Genomic DNA, 19,226 nt, shown 5'->3' on the forward strand with positions numbered 1-19,226 from the left:
ACCTAAATGCCAGTTGATGAAGCAAGCCTCCTAAACAGCCCGTTTAGTCCTGGACACAGTGATCCTTGCAAGTCCTAGGCCTCTTTCTACACTTCTTGAACTCCTTCCTTGACTACCAGGAAGGCAGAACTTAAACACATAGAAGAGGAGTTTCTTTATCCTCTCTCTCAGCTAAGCACAGCAGAGATGCTCTCCTCTAAAGGAGAAGCCACTCTTGTTGAGATGTGCCCTGGCTGTTCACAGGAGAGGTTGGACTGACAAAGCTTCTTTAATCTGATACTCCAGAAACCCCCATACAGATGATCTACAGTTCACAACTGTAGATAACCTTCCACGAGAAGAACCCTAGTGCTGAGCCCATCAATAAGTTACTTTGCATTGTGAACAGCCAAAGCGCAGAGATAGGGACCTCAAAGGTAGAGCACACCACACCATTGCTAAGGAGGCCATCAGTGCCAAGGCTCGTACCACTGACACAATCCACGTCAAAATCAGTGATAAATGGTTAGGACTGGTGTCAGCACATCACAATTTAGAGGTTACCATACACACAGACTTTGAATTCAACACCTGGGCACCAACAAAGGTCCTCTCAGGCTTACAAAGGCTAGACTAATAAGCCTGGGATGACTCAATTCCTAGATGACTTTGTTCTCCAATGAAAGGCCCTCAGCAGCCAGCACAGATAGCTGAGGGATGAAAAGCAGCAATGTAGAGACACACTGTTAAGGCTTTAATGGCAGGTGATTTGGGCATCAAGTGGAGCCAGCTCACCAGGGCACTCAGTGAGAAATAAGGGATTACTGGTGCCTGGGGACAGACACTTGTAGGTATCTGAGGAGCCTTCCATCATTCTTAGGAGAAGCTACTTGAGATGGCTCCTGTGCTCCCTGAATCCATTTTCAGGAAGCATGGCAGGTCAAGCACTGCTCCAAGACATATCCTTCAAGAAACAGGAAGCCCAGGGAGCAAAGCTAAGACAAGCTTCTGCCATAACACCGCTCCCTAGATGACAGGCTAGCTGAGCTTGATGTAAACTATCACATAATTTTTGTCAACAAGTGTAAGACAAAAATTATACTAAACATTATATACGGTTTAGGGGAGAGTGGCATCACAGGGCAGTATGCAGAGTAAGCATGCACTGGAAGTGTCCTGTCACACTGTACAGGCAGTAATTTAAACGAGACTAAGTTTTCTCACTTCCCATCCTAACCGGACTTAACCATATACTGTTACACAGTTGCCGCATATTAAATATAACTGCAGTATTTTTCTTCTGTAGTTTCTATATTTTCAGCACAAAAAGCACTTTGTGATTCTTGCGGTGAAAAGAATTGCAGGAATGAGATATTTATCTGATGGTGGAATTATTAAAGAGGAGGTAAGCTGACAGGCTGACATGCACCCATGTGGCACCCACCTCATTTTCTTGTCAACAACAACAATGCTTTTTTGCATACAAGGACTCTGGAAACAGACAGATGTATATGTTATACCAGCTAGCTATGCGCATATATGTAATATAAGAAAGAAATGGTTTGAGTGGGATACAGGTATAGCTAAAAGCAATCAAAGGAAATTAAGAAAAGAAAAAAATTAGGCCAAGTGTCACTTCAAATATATTTAGCTTTCAGTAATTTTTCCTTTTATGTCCCAGTAATTTGAGACATTTTAAAACTAATCTGCAGGGGAAAATTTGGATCCAGCAGAAAGATGGAAAAAAGATAAGCTAAAAGATGTTTCCATCTTTAGTTTGGAAATCCTGTTTCTTGATTTTTGGACATGGGGTTATTTCTATCCAGTCCAGTACACACTTCTGCTCTGTTCATTCAAAGGAGAACTGGTGGTTTGTGTACATCAGTGTTAAGAAGTACAATACAGTTCACTAGAAATTCAAGCCTGTGTTTGTTAACGTATGGTCCTTAAAGTTAGAAATTTACAAACATGGATGCTGTTATTTAAGAAAAAGATAAATTTTAGAAGAAAAAGATAAATTTTAGGTCTCCAGGCTTGCTTAAGTGAATTACATCCTAGAGGGAAAAAAACAAAACAAAAACCAACAAAACTTTACACTGGAAGAATGAATAGATTTAATGGGTCTTTCAGCCCTGGCTTCTAAGTCTTTTTAATTAATGTAAAACAAAATGCAAAACGACAGCCATGAGCATAAAAAACAGATTGCTGAAAGCTGGGATGACTCCAGACACGGCTCATTTCATGAGCACTCCACATAGTCACAACTTAAACTGGGATGTGACCCTCAGTTACTGGGCCAGCAGAGACTGCAGGGACTGAAGAGGTGACAGATGTCCCTGTGGCACTTTGCCACTCAAAATCCTCGCTGGCATCAAGCCAAAAAGGATTCCCCTGCAAGTCAAAGTCATGTCATACAAGCTGGCAGGAACTCAATGAATACAATACTCAGGAAGGAAAAGGCCACGCTGTAGGCTGAAGAATTTTGTTTGCATTGGTCCTGAAGTTAATGGGCTGAGCTATCCTCTGCTGCATCAATGCAATCAAGAGGAGAATTTACTCCACCATAAAAACTGAAGCACTCCAGAGATATGCAAAACTAACCATGTTTCCATATTTTTTCCACTTAACAGCATCCATCACAAAGCACTTAAAAGTATACCACTCAGTGAAGGAGAAAGGCCAAATGACAGTGACCAGGAACACACAACACTACCAACTGCATGTTCCTCACACGGATACAGAGTTTGTTCTATTCCAGCAGATCAGAAAAACACAAATACAACCCACATCAAGCTTACCCCTGAAACATACAGCCCTGTGATGTTGAATACTTTGATGTTGAATACTTTGTTTCGACAATGCTAACAGAGCTGAGGAAGCTGCCAAGTCATAAATTCTGCCGATTTGGAAAGTAACTGTGTCTAGTGGCTGTAAAGGTCATTTCCCTCCCTCCTCTCTTCCAAAGCAGACCACCACACACCTCTGAGATTTTCACATTTTTTCAGCAGTCTAAGAGCAGTTCTCTGATTAAACGTTACTTAAGAAATTCTACAAACCCTCCTTAACATGCAGACTTGCACTGTGGGGCAGAAAGAGATCCCAACACGCCGATACTGCAGCATGAGAAGAGGACAAATCCAGCGCAGTTCCTGCAGTGGTACAAGATGCCAACGGCACATCTGGTAGGGCAATTCCTGCGTGAGCAGGCAGCCCAGCAAACTGCACTCACCACTCAAGTCACTTCCGCAGCGGTAATTTACGATTAGATGACATACTACAAGAGATACACAAAAGAAAAAGGACTATGGAAAGTGATAGATGGAGTCACACTGAGTAACATCCCTACCTGACTTCAGTTTTTAACCGATGGAAGAAAATCTGAAGGTATTACTTCCCCAAGAGCTACCACTAATTCTGTTTGCAAATCAAAATAAAAGAATAAGCATATAAAAGACGATGATCACAGGTAGCTATGCCTATGATTTCATTCCTCTAGTACAGAGTAGAGTGATTAATGCCTAGAAACATAATACCAGCTTTACAGGCAAAGGTTTCTCCAAAGCCTGCAAGGAACTAAGCCATTAGGAAAACTGTTCTGTGTACCTCTGAACTGTACCACACGTATTAAAAAAATATTTCTAGCTAGCCTACAGCAGCAGTGCACAGCAATCCTCCTAAAGCTCTAACACTCTCGCAGCCTGGAGAGAATACAGCAAGGGACTGAGAAAGGAAGACAAAACCATCAATTTGTTTTCTTTTCCAACCTTCTTCACTACATTTTCAAGTCATATGTTGGAGCTCCGCATTAGTTTCCAGAGCTTACCATGGCTCTTGTTTTTGAGACAAGCAAATAAACAATAAATAAAGGAACAAAAAGTTTCCCAGACTGTTGTGATTCTGCACAATCATTTCAGATGTGACAAAGGCCTCTCCAAATTAGATTCCTGTGCAAATCCACCAGTTTTAATGTGATCTGGGAATTGTTTGGATAGCAGATCCTATGTGGGCATATTTGAACTTGTCAGAATAGTATACAAATATTTTACTGATAAATACATTCCTATTAGCAGATTATTTTTTTAGTAGCCGCACTCCTCCTCCTCTTTTTTTACCATTAATCTAATTATAGCACAGTGATATCACCAAGCCTTTATTAATTTCTTGTAATTGATTTAGAACATGTCTCAAATTACTTTTATTAGTAAAGCTATGAAATATTAATCACAAGTGTATTATGTAGTGATATCCAATACATTTGGAGATCAAGATACTTTTAAGACACTCCTAACAAAGATATCGGTTTGAAAGAGTGTATAGAACCTTCCTCATTACCTGCGTGTCTGATTAAGTTTTACTAGAAACAATGCAATGACTTTTAGGCGAGTTTGACAAATCTATTTTTACAGCTCCTTAATCCCAAAGAATCCTAAACCCAGTTTGTATTTCAGTATACCAAGTTATATGGAGAGATTGCTTAAGCTATGTCTGAAACGAAGCACAACAACCCCTTAATAGCAAAAAACCCCCAGAATTATTCACCTTGGAATTTGGCCAACACACCAGTTTAACACATTTACTGTTGTTAAATACATCATGGTGCACCAGAGCGACCCTGAATAGTCAGGACCTTCATTTTTATATCTTACCTGGAGGGTAATACTACCAATGGTAATTTCCACTAATGTGTAAGGACACTGGATTCACTCTCCAGTTGAAGAAAACCAGCTGCTACTCCCTGTAGTCCCTGCAAGGTTTAGCACAACTCCCATTCAAACACTGCCCTGACACCTTCCTGTTCAGCCTGCGAAATCTCACGTGCTCACAGCACATAACAGTGTGACAGCAAGCGAGCCTCGCATTTCCCCTCTGCACCCCAAACCACTCTAAATACTGAAGGCATTTCTGCTTACCATTGTTGTTCACAAATATTGCCACTAGCGTCTTCTTAGCACTGTCACTATTCTGAGCCTCACTGCTACTGACTGACGTGGCTGCAGAGAGATTAGCACCTATGGATGCATGGGCAACAGCTGGCAGAGGGGCAGAAACGGGCTGCAGACTCACTGAAACTGCTAGAAAGGAATGGCATAATTGTATTTAGAAAAATAGAGAAAGCACAATTTGTTTGCAGAGACACCATACTAGCACACTGCTTGGCTGTACTGCCATACTATCACACTCAGTAAAATTTTTAGCTTCTTACAATAGCCCATACTCACATCCAGCTTCTTTAGCTCTGTATTTTCTATCAAACAGCACAAGCAAGAGAAATAAAACTAAGAGTGATCTTGAGTAAGTTGCATCTCCATTCCAACCCATCTATGATGGAATCGCTTTCTCCTTCCAAACACCCTCCTACCTTGGCATTTCTAAATACTACTCAAAGTAAGCTCCTTCTAAATCCTCCCTGGTAGGAAGGCCAGAGGAAGCAGGTGACAGCACTCAGCAGTAGAAGCATACCCTTCCCTAAGCAGGGACAGCTTCATTCTACTCGCCTCCAATTATCAACAAGCCTTCCAAAGCCCCAAGTGTTGAATACTTCCACAAACACACCGTGTTAACCACGAGCTGTGTGGAACAGCTACTGCCAAGGAGTTAGCAGCACTGACTACCAAGAATGCTCCCACAGCACTTCACACTAGGATCCCAGTTTAGGATCGCAGTAGCCAGCAATGTGAGACATGTTGAATCACCATCATTAGTTATACCTGGCCTGTGACAAGACATAGACCAATCTCTATTCTAGATATTAAGCTGATGCTTTGCTTGATTTCGACCAAGAAAAAGTAATTGAAATGGCTGAACAAAAGCCTAATTTATTAAACATGCCAGTCTACTTCACCCACACACATAACTGGGGCAAGAATTCCTTTTTCCACGCACCAGACTCAAGTCTGTGGCAAGAACCAAAGGGACAGTGAATTAAAGCTTTTCTTATTATAGTCATGTTTCATTTACTCCCCCAAATTGTGAAATGCTCATCATCAAGGTTTAATTTGTATAAGTATATGCACAATGGCCCAACTCATTGTGTTGATACCAACAGAAATCAACAATCAGAAAGTACCATCCTTGTATCTTTACTCAGTGTTCCAATACAAATTGAATGATTATATAGCATCTGAAAAACATAAAGCCTCCCATCAGGCAATTATTACTTTTTATGAGTCCAAATTTATCACAATTTGAGACAACTAGTGGATAACAACATACTCCGACCTGCACTTTAAATGCAAACTCTGAACACCAAAGTTACGCATCTTTCCATTTGCAGAAAACAGGCAAAAAAAGAAAAAAAAAAAATCACCACCACCCCCCCCAAACCCTAAGTGAAACTGATGAGATTATATCAAATCATGGGTTAAATAAGTAATAATAGACTAGTTTTAATCTCGCTACTTTGACTACATAAGTTAAGTCACAGGAAATAAAATTCACCAATCAAATACCTGACTTCCTCACTCATTTCGTAACTGCTAGAAGGATCAAAAGTTAGTCACCAATGAATGCTGATACATACTAAAACACTTCGTAAAAGAAAAAGCATCATTTTCTATGTAAATTATCAATTCTCTACTTTTAAGAAACTACTACTTTGGTTGTAGAACATGAATAACTTAGCCGAAGTTTCCTTCTTATTTTTTCAAACAGGCCACCCTTTCCAACACCCACAAAAATCTTACTCCTCTTACACAGAGAAAAAAGCTGCTTCCTGCCTCCTAAACTACTTATTCACAGGACACCTGGCCTTGTGCAGGACCACCATCACGTAAGCTCTACCCAGCACTCAGAAGCTCTGTTCACAACTAGAGAAACTGAAATTTGTTACATTACTCATTAACAGGTTTTTTTAGCTGTCAAATAAGAATACTTACTGGATACGATGTAACCAATCACTGCCGTTTCCCTTTAAATTTTAACACCAATAATGGGAATAATTCTAGACTAAAACAGTTAATTACCTGTAGCAGTTTTATCAACTGAATTGTAATCCTCAACAACAGAATCTTCAATAACATCACTGATTTTCTGCCATGGTTCCAGCTCCTCCTCCTCACATTCCATAAAAAGGTCCGTGTCCGCCATCCTGCAAAGGGAAAAGAAGAGAAACCTTTATTGGAAAACTATGTTTTGTCAGGCAGTGAAAGCCATTCATTATGAGAAAAATTCTAATGCCACAAATATGAACAATGTTTTTATTTCTCAGTATTCCAAAGGGGGGAAAAAAAAAAAAAAAAGTTGCGTATTTTCAGGTTCTTACTTATTTCTCCAATTACAGAGCTGACTCCACATCCTACTTTAATAGGCTGCATTTCCTTTTCAGATAAATCTGTGAAGTTGGTGCTGGAAACTCTTGGTTTTGACTTAAAATTGCAGTGGTTTTGCCTCTCCTGCACAAGAAATCCAACCTACCAGCTTTGAAATCAGAAGTCACTGCCTCAAAACCCAGCACCTTTAAATAAATGAGTAACTGTGACTGAAAGAAGGAAGAATCATGGTTTTTTGTTCTGTTCATGGTTTTGAATATTCTAGGATTACTGCCAACATACGACAGAGATTGAATATCCAAGTTTAAATGAGTAAAAAAATGCATGCACAAATGGGTCAACAGTCCTCAGCTAACCTCAGCCAACCCCCCCAATCAAACCCACCTGTACCCAAACCCTTGCACACTCCCACAGCCCCAGCTCCTACTGATCTTCCTTGTAGCAGGGAATATGACAGACAATTATGAACTAGTTCAAAGAGAAAAAGAGTAAAGGGATTTTCTGCAATTAGATCCATAGTTATTGTCTTTCAACTCAAACGAATGTCCTCTTGATCTCTGGAGTAAAGTACCCAATTTACCTTTTCTGCATTACTCGTTACTGGGTATAACCATTACCATATTTATTTAGAGGAAAGACACAACTGACAATTCCAGCCTGTTTTGTCTCTCCTTATGGATAAGTCTCTCTCCCTGTCACCAATCTCTAAAACTTCTATTTTGGCTATGTCCTTGTGAGACAGGGAAACAGAAACAAAGGCAATTACATAAGCAGGGGGTGTATCACTACTGATATAGCGATGTTATAACATTATAATTCACAGTGCTACTTTCTGCTCCACTATTTACATATCTTCCCACTTTGTTTGATTTTCTGAGCACCACTGCACACAGAACACAAGTTTCTATGGATCTGCCTACAGTGAAAGTCAAGTATTTTCTCCTGCGTTGGCATCTAATCTAGACCTCAATGATGTATAAATCTGTATGTATTTAGAGTTCAATTAAACATTCAGACCATCAAGCCAGAATTAAAAACGAGATGATTCACAATTAGGAACAGTCTCAAGCATCCTAGAGGACATGTCTTCTCAGAAGGTGGTAGAGACCAAAGGTCTCCAAAAAGCTGATTTGCACTACTATTACTGAGATCTAATTGATAGACACATGCATCCAATCACACTTTGGCAACTTACAAGCCATTCAGCCAAGCTGCTAAAAGGAGCTTTCTCCCAGACCTAGTGCATTGTTTCAGGATTTGGCTGTTTCTAAACTTCACTTATAAATGAAGCTTATGCAAAATTTTAATTCTCCTTAATAATACATTTAGGAGTCTTTAACCAATATGACTCATTCTAGAAGCTCAGTTGCATTTTTAAAGGAAATAAGGATTATTATAGGAAATAGGACACCAAAAAACCCTGAATTTCCTAATTTCCCACCTGGATTATAGTAAAAAAGAATCAATCCTTTCCCTCTACTATCAACCACCAGAAAGGCTGGTGAGCAGAACAAGTGGCAGTTTACTACTGTAAGTGAACGGGAATCAAGACATCTAGAAGGGATTTTGCTCTTCTTGATTACATTTTGGTGGCAAGAGAGACTATTATGATTGCATTTTGTCATCTCTACTACCATTTGACAGTCATAAAAATCTGAAGAGAAATGTTCTGAGAAACTGGCCAAAATAAACAGCTTATAATAGGGGACAAGCAAGAAAATAAACCAACTCATGTGCAGACAATCTGTGATTTCAACAGCCACAGAAAACCGTGCTGACCAGAAGGCTTAAACACAGAGCAACGTTTATTAGCTCACTATTGAAAAACTAGAAGAGACATAGCTTTAAAAATATAAGCTGGATTAAGTAACCACAGAGCAATTAGATTATAAATCTCATATCATTAAGCTATGTCTACCCTTCTTATCCTAACACAGTCATAATTCTGGCTGAACAAATGCTGAAACTGTTATAAACTTCAGTTTGTAAATCAGTCTAAAGCTAGGATTTACAGGAGTGGCTGCTAAGACTGTGGGCGCAACCACCTTGTGCAAATGCAGTCTTTAATTTTTATTTGTGTTGTGCCACACCAGCTATAAAAACACCTGAGCATCAGGAATTCTGTGCAATACAACATGAAGCTGAAACAAAATTTCAACAAATGCTGATCCAAAGTAACTGTCTTAACAAGGTAAGCCTCAAAAAAACCAAAAAAACCCAAAACAAAACCAAAAAAACCCACCCACAAAAAACCCAACAAACCCAAAAAACCCAAAATCCTAAAAACTTGTTCATGTTTGCCAAATTCAAATTGCCAGCATTTTTTTTTTGAAACAACACATATCACTGTTTTTCTCTAGATACAAAGACAGCCTATCAGACTTTCATTTATCTGCGTTGTATTTGTCTAAAAAGGATTCCCAGAGCTTAAACTGCAATGTTGTTGTCGCATGATGGTGTTTTACTAAGAAATACTCATTTTAGTTTTATGCTTGGTTATACTAATACAAATAATTCTCACTTCCCAATTATGCTTTTGAAGCACAGTAACATTCATTGTAAGAATAACATAAAGAATGATACTTAAAGGAAGCCCATCGCACCACTCATGTTCAGTAGCTCATCTTCTGTTGTTCCCCACTTTCTTAACATTCGTATTGATAAAAAAGTAATTCGTCTTATCTTGCATACCACCCTGAATGACTAGTCCTGCCACTACTTCTACGATGACACAAAGCATCAGCACTTTTACCTAAACTGGTTTATGCCTATTCACATATACTGCCAACTTGAAATATATAATATAGCTATCCCAATGCCTCACAATTCTGTGTATTTACAGCGCAGAATCTTAAATAATACAGTAAATTAAAACATTTCTGTACAATTTCACTTTTGATCTCTGTGAAATTGGATTTGCCCTTTATGAAGGCCTTTAAAAGAAAATAAAAGCCCCCAAAGTCCAACGCCAAAGTCACAAATAACTTACTCCTACCAAGACTACCTCTTTTAGGGGGACTAAAGTAGATTACTCAAATTGAGGGTGCTCGTGGGCTTGTTCAGCTCTCAGGAAAACTGTTGGTAGAGAAATATTACCTAGCATTGTGATTTTAAAGTATAAAGAATCCTGTTTCTCTGAATGCAGGTAGAACAAGAGATCATTTCTCTTCTCACTGTTTCAAGTCCTTCTCAGCTGACTTTTAACCTAAAAAGCACTCTTTCAGAACTTTAAATGACCTTGCCTCTTCCAGCTGTCCCCTAAGCGCTCTGTTCTGGTATTCTGTCAAGAGATGGGAGCACATCTCCATAGCTGTTTTCTCCTCACTCTTATCACACCTTCCCAGCATGCGTTTAGAGATGAGAAAAACCCAGCAACAGCTCAGGCTTGCCAAGTTGGCCAGTGGATCCACTAGCAAGTTATCAGTAAGCAAAGGGACATTTAATGGTTCCTCATGCAAAATGACATGGTTGCACTTTGCATGCTGTAACACTGCCTGGAGCATAACGATAGATGTAAACCAACTAGAGAGTCCAGAAGAGAGCTAGAAAGTGTGATCTTCAAGAAAAGATGGAATGACCTGGAGTTGTTCAATCTATAGTGGAGATTACTGAAGCACAATAATCTTTAGATAGGTAAAAGGCTACTGCGAAGTGGAAAGAAGCAGTCTGTCCTCTGCATCTGTGATGGAAGAAAGAAATGAAGGGCTCAAATTGAAGAACAGAAGACTCCAGCTTAAGACACCAGAGAGGTTTCTAGGAATAAAGATGAAGCACTGCAACAGGCTGCCTGGGGAACTCAGGAAATTTCCAGTTCTGGATGCCCCTGGGAACGGGCAGATCTGTAAGAGAAGGTATATATACATACACTGTAAGGGAGGCAAGGTGGATTAACTGTCTCGCTGGAGACATCTGAGGCTCCATTTTTCTACAGTATTGTGTAATTCATGAACTAAACATGTATTACCAGGTATTTTTGCACTACTACAAAACAGCAAGTATACTTTAGTTGTTGACACTGAGGCTTTCGCTATAGGAAGCTATTGAATACTCCTATAACAGTTACTCTTTTCATAAATACTGAAAGATGAAATATACTGAAAATACTCTTTTCATCTTGCTGAATACACAAAACATTACTAATAAACGTAGCACATAAACCAATTTAACTCAACTTAATACATCCAAATTCCTGCCCATAAATACTGTATAAAGCCGTAGCTGTTTAAACGTGTCCATCGAACTTTTCACAGAAACATATGCCTAAAACTAGTCTTAGTACAATTTCTGGTAATCAATGAGAAAAAGTAGCCAACTGATTGAAAAAAAAATCAAGTCTCTTACTTGTCAAATAAAATTACACTAGTATATTAAAAAAAATAAATCAAAGAGCATTGTAATAATCCTAATATACAATTAACCAAGTGTATTACATTAAGCATGAAAAAGCTCACATTCTCCATAGCACCCATTACCTGCATGCTTCAAAGACATTACTAGCTTCTTCATTTACATAAAACCTGCAGTGTGTAAAAAATTTTATTAACCTTATCTCAAAGGTGGGAAATGTAGTTCAGTAAAATTAAGTGACTTGCCAAAGATTCTACTAGCAGTGAGTGGTTTAGTCGGCAATAGAACTCAAGATGCCCAGCCCTTGTTCACATCATTGAACATAAACTTCCCCTGGTTCTGTTACAAAAAAAAAAAAATAAATAGAACAAGACAAAAAAAAAAAACAAAAATAATTTCTGAATGACAAATGGTAAGAAAATAGATTCCAAGAAATGAAGCTCTGAAGTACAGGTTTATGCCAGAGATCTGCTTAGCGGGGAAAGCAAGAATCAAAGAGCCTTAAATATTATTTTCTCTGCCTCTTAACATAAACTTTTTTTACAATTACAAGATTTTAGTAAAAACAAGCAAAATCTCATACAAGATATACACTAAGATCTTGAACAGATAGACATTTCAACTGATCAATAACTACATATTTACGATTTTCAATATTCATCCTTCACAGAAACATCTAGAAAAAAATCCTCCGTGAAGCTTCTAGGACAAAGCTTCTCTTCGCTGGCAAAACTGGTGACGCTCACAACACTAACTATTTGTCTGGAATCATATTACTCCACACCAGACAAGTAACAGTGCCTTAATGCTATAGTGATGGGCAGTCTATAAATAGGATAAATAACCTGCTCTATTAATTAAAGCATACACATATGTCTGCCTAGGAAGGTTAGAACTACAGAGGAAGTCTTTGCACACGTTGTAAAAAATATATTATTCAGCACCTCATAATTATTCAAAAGATGCAAAGACAAAATGCTGAAGAGACTGTAGTTACAAGCTTCTTTTGACACTAACTTACATTATGCGCATAGTATTTCATCTGTTCATATCAACTGAACTAAGAAAATGTCTCCTCTCTTCTATAATGTAACAGCTTTGTTTTTCAAAGCTTTGATCTTGAATATTTTTGTATGTAAGAAGCCTTTGCTCAATAAAATGATTAATCCCAATGATAAATACACTACATTTAGCTTTTCAGCACATAGTTGGCAGATGCTTGGTTGAAAATACAGATGCCAAAAAAATTTACAAAAAAATATTACAAAGTGTTCTAGACACACTGCAAGAAATAAAGCCTTTCAGACTGAAAGGTATTTTCTCTCCCCTTTAGCTGGAAAATGGGAGACGACCTTCAGGGAAAGAGACAATATATGTTAGCCTTACACAAATAACTAGCACAACTGTGCAAGATATAGACCCTTTATTTTTTGTCAGCTGATGTGGTTCATACTCATTGTTGCCATACAGGGGAAGAAAGCCAACAGCCATTAAACTCTTGTATTAAAAGGCCAGCCACCTGATTACATTCTCTGATCAATGTGAACACCATTACCAGGGGAAATCCAACAATGAAGATGTTTTATTTGCATACCATTAGACAGATTACCCTGTCTTGAGAAAAGAAGAAATCTTTTTCTTCTTTCCTATGCCTCACTAGCGGGGGGGGCGGGGGGGAAGTGTCCCTTGTAATTTCAACTGAAATTTGGAATCCAAGATCCAATTGCATTTATTTATCAATGAACCACTTTCACCTAGTTAGAAAGATGTCAGCTATAATCCTTACAGAATCTCATTTTTTTTCTCAAGAGAAAAATGACTGAACAGGTAGAAAGGACAAAACATTGTACTCTGGTTTAAAAGATCACTGGCACTTTCAATCTTCAAAAACATCTTAATAAACAAAATAAACACTTAGGCCAGTTTCTCCACTTAAATGAGGTGGCAAACAAAGGACTCGGCTACCACAATGCAAGTTTTAACTCAGCGATTCCACTAACTTAGTGATGCAAGCAGAACGAATCAGGTCCCAAGTGTTTTCTATTACCTAAAGCACCTGTGGATAGCAGGTTTTACATGACAGCTGCAGAATAAGGCAGCTGTGTCTCATTGAAGTGATCTCTAAAAGATGTGTGGTTATATATTTACAGTTTCATTCACAGCTTGATATTATTTGACACAAAGCAAACAAGTTATGACATACATATGCTGTATATACACACACTTTTTAAAAAGAACTTCAAATTAATGACTTGTTCACAGTGTTCTTCAAAATTCACATGATGGGCTGCACTACTCTTGCTATATAAGCTTCGCTTTCTAAGGCTTTTAATTAAAAAAAGTATAAATAAATCAGTACTTGTCAGGGCACCGCTGGTGGCCCAATTTCTGCCTACTGGGTGTAATCATCTGCAACACTATCAGTCTTAAGGGCATACTAGCAGGTCAGAAATAAATACGTACTCCATGATACAGGTGACTTGGTAAAGCAAAAAGCTGAATTTTGTTTGAAGATGGGACAAAGAGGAGGGATAGAGACTACTATCCCAGGGGGACAGAGACTACTACCCAGAATTTCACAACATCCTCCCTCCAACACGACGCTACCTACAGAGGTATGAATATAGCCATGTACTTCGCTGACAGAAAAACAGAAGGAATTCATCAGCCTTGCTCAGATCAAACGTGGGAAGTTTTGAGAGAGCAGTGAGAGACCCAAGAACCTCCACTCCTACCTCTCACTCCCTGGCCTAGACTTGGGCTGCTTGTATTGCCTTTCTCTAGACAGGCAGGAACTCCAGATGCAAATACGTGTACGCTCTGACCATGACAAAACAGCTAGCAAGGTAAGTCATTTTAAGTAACAGATATCCTAACCCTAAAAGATAACATCAAGCCTTCACGAATCCTAATTTAAAGCTTTATTCACATTTTCAAAGGAGAACACGCATCTTCATGTGAATTTACAATACAAAAACCCAAGCTAATACACAGTGAGAATCAATCAAAGTATCAGCACATAGCATTAACATGCTAGTATTTTTTTCTTTATTAAAGAAAAAAGTCCCAGCTGACTCCCATGGGGAACCCACGGTCACAGTTGACTACTAGTGATGAAGGACTGAATGATAGCTGAGGAAATGATGAGGAAATAGTTTATGAAGTTTAAAGACGGGCTTTGCATCTTCCAAAAGTCTATGACTAACAGGTTTTAGCACAAAGGTGACTCCTGCAAGTTCTCACACAGAGCTTCCACCTTATTCACCAATACGACACCCGGCAGCACAGCAGTTTGGGACAAAGCTGGCACAAAGAAGCCCCAGAACAAAGAGTAAGTCCCTGCAATGTATCTGCAGAGGGAATCACTGCAACAGCTCCCAGAGAGAAGACACTGTGGGCTGGCAATCAGGCTTATGGGGAAGGAGGAAATACACCCAGAGCAAACTGCATCCTACTGACTCCACTGAAATGAGGGAATGCGGCTGCTCTACCCTGCAATGAAACATAGAGGTAGGTTGTGCACAAATTACATTCCAGAAGACTACATTTTTAACACCAAGTGTATAAACTTTCTTCACTGTTCTTGCCAAAGGTTTGTCAGTTTTTATGCCAGTCCAGATTTGCCATTGTAGATTTAACTGCAGTATGGTTATAATACTATCAATACCCAAATACTTTCAAAAAATACATATTAAGAATCAATGGACCCTTAAATTTTCTTCACCGCTTGCTGTAAAACAACCTCCTCCCCTCCTGACAGTCCAGAAAAAAAAAACAACCAACTAAAATACAAGATTGAGCGTCTGTCTTTAAGAGACCGACAAATAAGCTTGAGGGGATGATTCAATGTATGGTTTAGGACAGAAATTAATGCATAAATCAACTTCTCTTGTCCAAGTTCTCCTTCTGAATGGCCATTTCTTCTCTCCATTATGTCTTCCCCCGGTGAACATGCAGCCTCAGCAGAATTGCTGTGTTGTTACTTTTCTCACTTACTTTCGATAATGCATACTTAACAGCAAGGAACATATCTTAACTTTTTAAGAACCTAGAAATCTAACGAGGTTACATTAAATGCAAATGAATCCTATGATAAAGGTTTCTGCTGTCAAGACATGCTGCAATCCTTGCCCTGAAAAAAAGGTAATACTCTTCAGTGGCTTTTAATGACTAACTGGCACAACCTAAAACCAATATAATCTAAGTGATGAAAATACATATTGGATGATGTTTTCATTACTGTTTATGTGGCTATTCATCATGAGAAACACCTCCGAAAGAAGAGGGGAGGTGAAAGGCACTGCGCAAGTTGAATGCCAGAGTTCACAAGTTACATCCTTCAGGCCAAGGTAAATTTACATTTTGTTGACTGATGTGGTTGACTTGACTTTGCTGGGTACTGAAATAATTTCAAAAGACATATTACATTTCTTATGAATGCTATCATTTAAAATCCTATATGTTTTATTAAAGGCTTTGAAGTGTGTGATGCCTACTAATTAAAATGTATTATTATACGCTCAATTATAATGATTGTTATCTACCTTAAAGTTTGAACTGCAGAGTGATGAAAACAAACCGCTTTCTGATTTTTTGGCATATTTTGTGAGCACGGGACTACCTTGAGGCTTCTAGAGTCCAAGAGCATGTCTGTAGCTATGCTTCTGCAATGGGCTCTTTTGTGAGGAGACAGTATGGAGCACTCCACTCATGTCAACATGGATGCAGGTCTACTCACATGAAGACAGTTGGAGGTTCTTTGACAGTATCTAAGCAGCTGTGGGGATGGGGCACATAAACAACGTAACCATATATACCCACAAACAAGACCAACTGCAAGCAACATTTGCAGAATCCCACACCCAGACAGAGCTTAAAGTGGCAACAGAGAGCAAGCTCTCTGGGTGGGTAGCCCTGTAGGACAGCCTTATGAATGCTAATAATTACACAATTGAAAAAAAGATGTGCATGCAGTAAGCCTGGCTTCATGTTCAAGGATAAAAATTAACAACTGCAGCAACCTGAAGCTATGAGACAGTATACACTGAGAACCAGAGCAGGGAAGATGCATAATTCATATATCCTTGCAAAGAGTTTCCTAAAAGAAGCAACAGATTCCCCCCATCCTCTACCTCCACTTCCGATCACTCACTCCTGCCCCATTTGGTATGTCTTGGTGACAGCTGCAACTGCTGGCAAGTTAATAAAAATAAAGCTGTGTGTGTTGCCATGTGTTGCGTGTTTTCTGCAAGGGTGTTGGGCAGCAGGATTCATGCCTCTCCATCTCCACACATGCTTTATGTCGCATCCCAGCCAAGGGGAAGAAGCAGAGAGTGAGGATGCCCTAATGCAGCAGCCTGGATTCCCCAAGTACTCAGAAGAGCAGGACCACAGTAAGGGCTGGGCAAATGTCTTGATGATACCAAATATCTATTTTTTAATATCTGTAGCCAGACGAATCAGCCTTGGTGTATTCTGCATAAAGTCTTTCAGTGATTCCAATCCTTCTCCAGGAGAGCCTGCTAAACTGAATTTCTGACCCAGCAACAGGGCAGGCGAGCAGGTATGTCGGGGCACGCTGCTTACCAGACAGAAAACACTGGCCAAGGGCAGCAAGTGACCCAAGATTTCTTGTCCGTGTAAGGGGACAGGGCAAGCAAGGAAGCATAGGGAGAGGGCCTGCAAGCTCAGGGAAACAAAAACAACAGCTTCCCCTCTACACCTACTCAGATGTGCTTGGGAAGAGCCCCTTCCACTGGGGCCACGGGCAGGGAGCCCGGCACTGAGATGGCGAGTACTCTCGTCACCAGGGAATGACACCGAAGGGAGAAGCAAGCAGCAGGGCAAGCAGACCCCACTGCCTGAGAGAAGCCGCTGAGGAGAGGTGTAGGCTGGCAAGCCCAGCTCCCCTCAGCCTCAGACAAGGTGGCAACGGAGAGGGGAACCACTCTGCGAAGGTGGAGAAGGTGCAGGCCAAGGAGGGGCTCTCACCCTCCAAAGGGCTAGGCAGAGCCTCCTCCCACTGTTAACTTCCCTCAAAAAAGGGGCAGAAAGGACATTTCTCCAGAGAAGTAAAGTAAAACCCACCCTCAGTTTATTGTGGCGGCTAAGAAAGAGAGAGAAAAATAATCCCCGTGCCCAACATGGCCGCCCACCCAGCACCAGCCATGGGAAAAGGAGGAGGGGGAGGTAAGACGGGGAGGATGCGGCCGCCCCCTCCCCCGGGGGACGGCGACCCCGCGACTGGCAGGGGGAGGCCCCGCTCGGCGCCGGGATGTTTTGTCCGGCGTCCCCGGCGGGGGGGGTGGGGGGTGGAGGGGGGGTGGGAGCGGAGGGAGCTGCCGCTACCGCTACACCGCCCGCTCCCCCCCCCACCGCCAGCGGGGGGGTGTGGGGGTGGTGCGCGGATCCCTCCGCCTCCCCTCAGAGCCCGGGCGGGCGAGCGGCGGCCGGGCGGCATTCCGCCGCCCAGCGGGAGCCGCCGCGGCGGCTCCTCCCCGTCCCCCGCCTCGGCAGCCCCGAGCCCTCCCTCCCTCCTCCCGCCGCTGCTGCTGCTTTGTGTACGGCGCGCTCTGGCCCGGCCGCCCCCCCCCCCCCGCTCTCCTTCTCCCCCAGACCCGGGCGGTTCGAACCGGTTCCAACGGTCACCAACCGCCACCCGCGCACGGCGCACCCCCCCCTCCTCGCGCACCCCCCGCCCCCCCCTACCGCCGCCGCCCCCCACATAACGGGCTCGCAGCACCTCACCTTCCTCGCCGGCGCCGCCGCGCTCTCCCGCCGCCGCCGCCTCAGCCGCGGCCGCGCGCTCTTAAAGGGCCCCGCGCGCGCGCCCCCCCCGCGCTCCGCCGCTCTCCCGGCGAGGCAACCGGCAGGGGAGGGCAGGTGGCATGAGCCCCCTCCCCCCCCCCGGAACCCCGAGCGTGATGCTGAGGAGGAGGAGGAGGAAGAGGAGGAATTATCTCTCGATTCTGCTCTCCCTCTGTACGTTCTCGCGGGGGGCGGCTCCCTGCTTTGCGTGTGTCTCCCCTCCCCCCCCAACCCACCCCCCCCAGAAGAGAGGGGGAAAAAAAAAAAAGGGGGGGGGGGGAAGAGCGCCCGGCGGGCTGATACACGCGCGAAGCGCCCGCAGACACACACACACACACACACACACACACACACATACACACACACACACACAAAAAAAGGGGACCTGGCCGGCGGAGGGATACGGTGACGTCATTTCCTTCTGGCCCGCCGAGCGGTGCGGGGATTGGCGCGCGGCGCGGTGACGTCACCGGGAGGCCGGCGCAGCCTATACCCTTGCCCTGACGAAGTTTCGCCGAAGCACAAATGGTGTAGGGTGGGTTGGCGCCCACTTCACCACCATCCCCCCCCCCACCCCCTCCGCCCTCCCCCTCCGCGGCCGCCCCGGGGGGGGGGGCGGGCTGAGGGGCCCCCGGCCTCGGGGGGAGGCCGCGGGAGGGGGGCCCGAGGCCGGGCCCTGCTCGAGGCCTAAGCGCTGCGTCGAGGCCCCTGGCGCCTCACCACCATCTCCTCAGGCGGGCTCCGGCGCTTCCCACTCGCCTCCTGTCAGGACTGTCCCGCAGGGAGGCTTGGCCTACCTGACAGGCCCCTCAGGGCTGGCGGGGG

The 19,226-nt window shown here is 42.4% G+C and overlaps 1 protein-coding gene across 9 annotated transcripts in view; it reads right to left on the minus strand.

The window, feature by feature from the left end:
- POGZ (pogo transposable element derived with ZNF domain) overlaps nt 1-18,760 on the minus strand; it is a 39,472-nt gene extending 20,712 nt beyond the window's left edge. For 2 of the 9 annotated variants that reach the window (XM_075040680.1, XM_075040677.1), the window contains exons 1-3: nt 18,342-18,756; nt 6,942-7,066; nt 4,890-5,051 (exon numbers count right to left, since the gene is read on the minus strand). In XM_075040680.1, coding sequence (XP_074896781.1) covers nt 4,890-5,051; nt 6,942-7,065 — 286 coding nt within the window. In that variant the 5' untranslated portion in view covers nt 7,066; nt 18,342-18,756. Of the gene's footprint in view, nt 1-4,889; nt 5,052-6,941; nt 7,067-18,341 lie in introns of all 9 variants that reach the window. The other 7 variants (XM_075040683.1, XM_075040679.1, XM_075040678.1 and 4 more) reach the window with 6 other exon arrangements.
- Nucleotides 18,761-19,226: the final 466 nt, after the last annotated feature.

The sequence above is a fragment of the Buteo buteo genome, chromosome 11 (assembly GCF_964188355.1).
Source record: "Buteo buteo chromosome 11, bButBut1.hap1.1, whole genome shotgun sequence".
Taxonomy (NCBI): domain Eukaryota; kingdom Metazoa; phylum Chordata; class Aves; order Accipitriformes; family Accipitridae; genus Buteo; species Buteo buteo.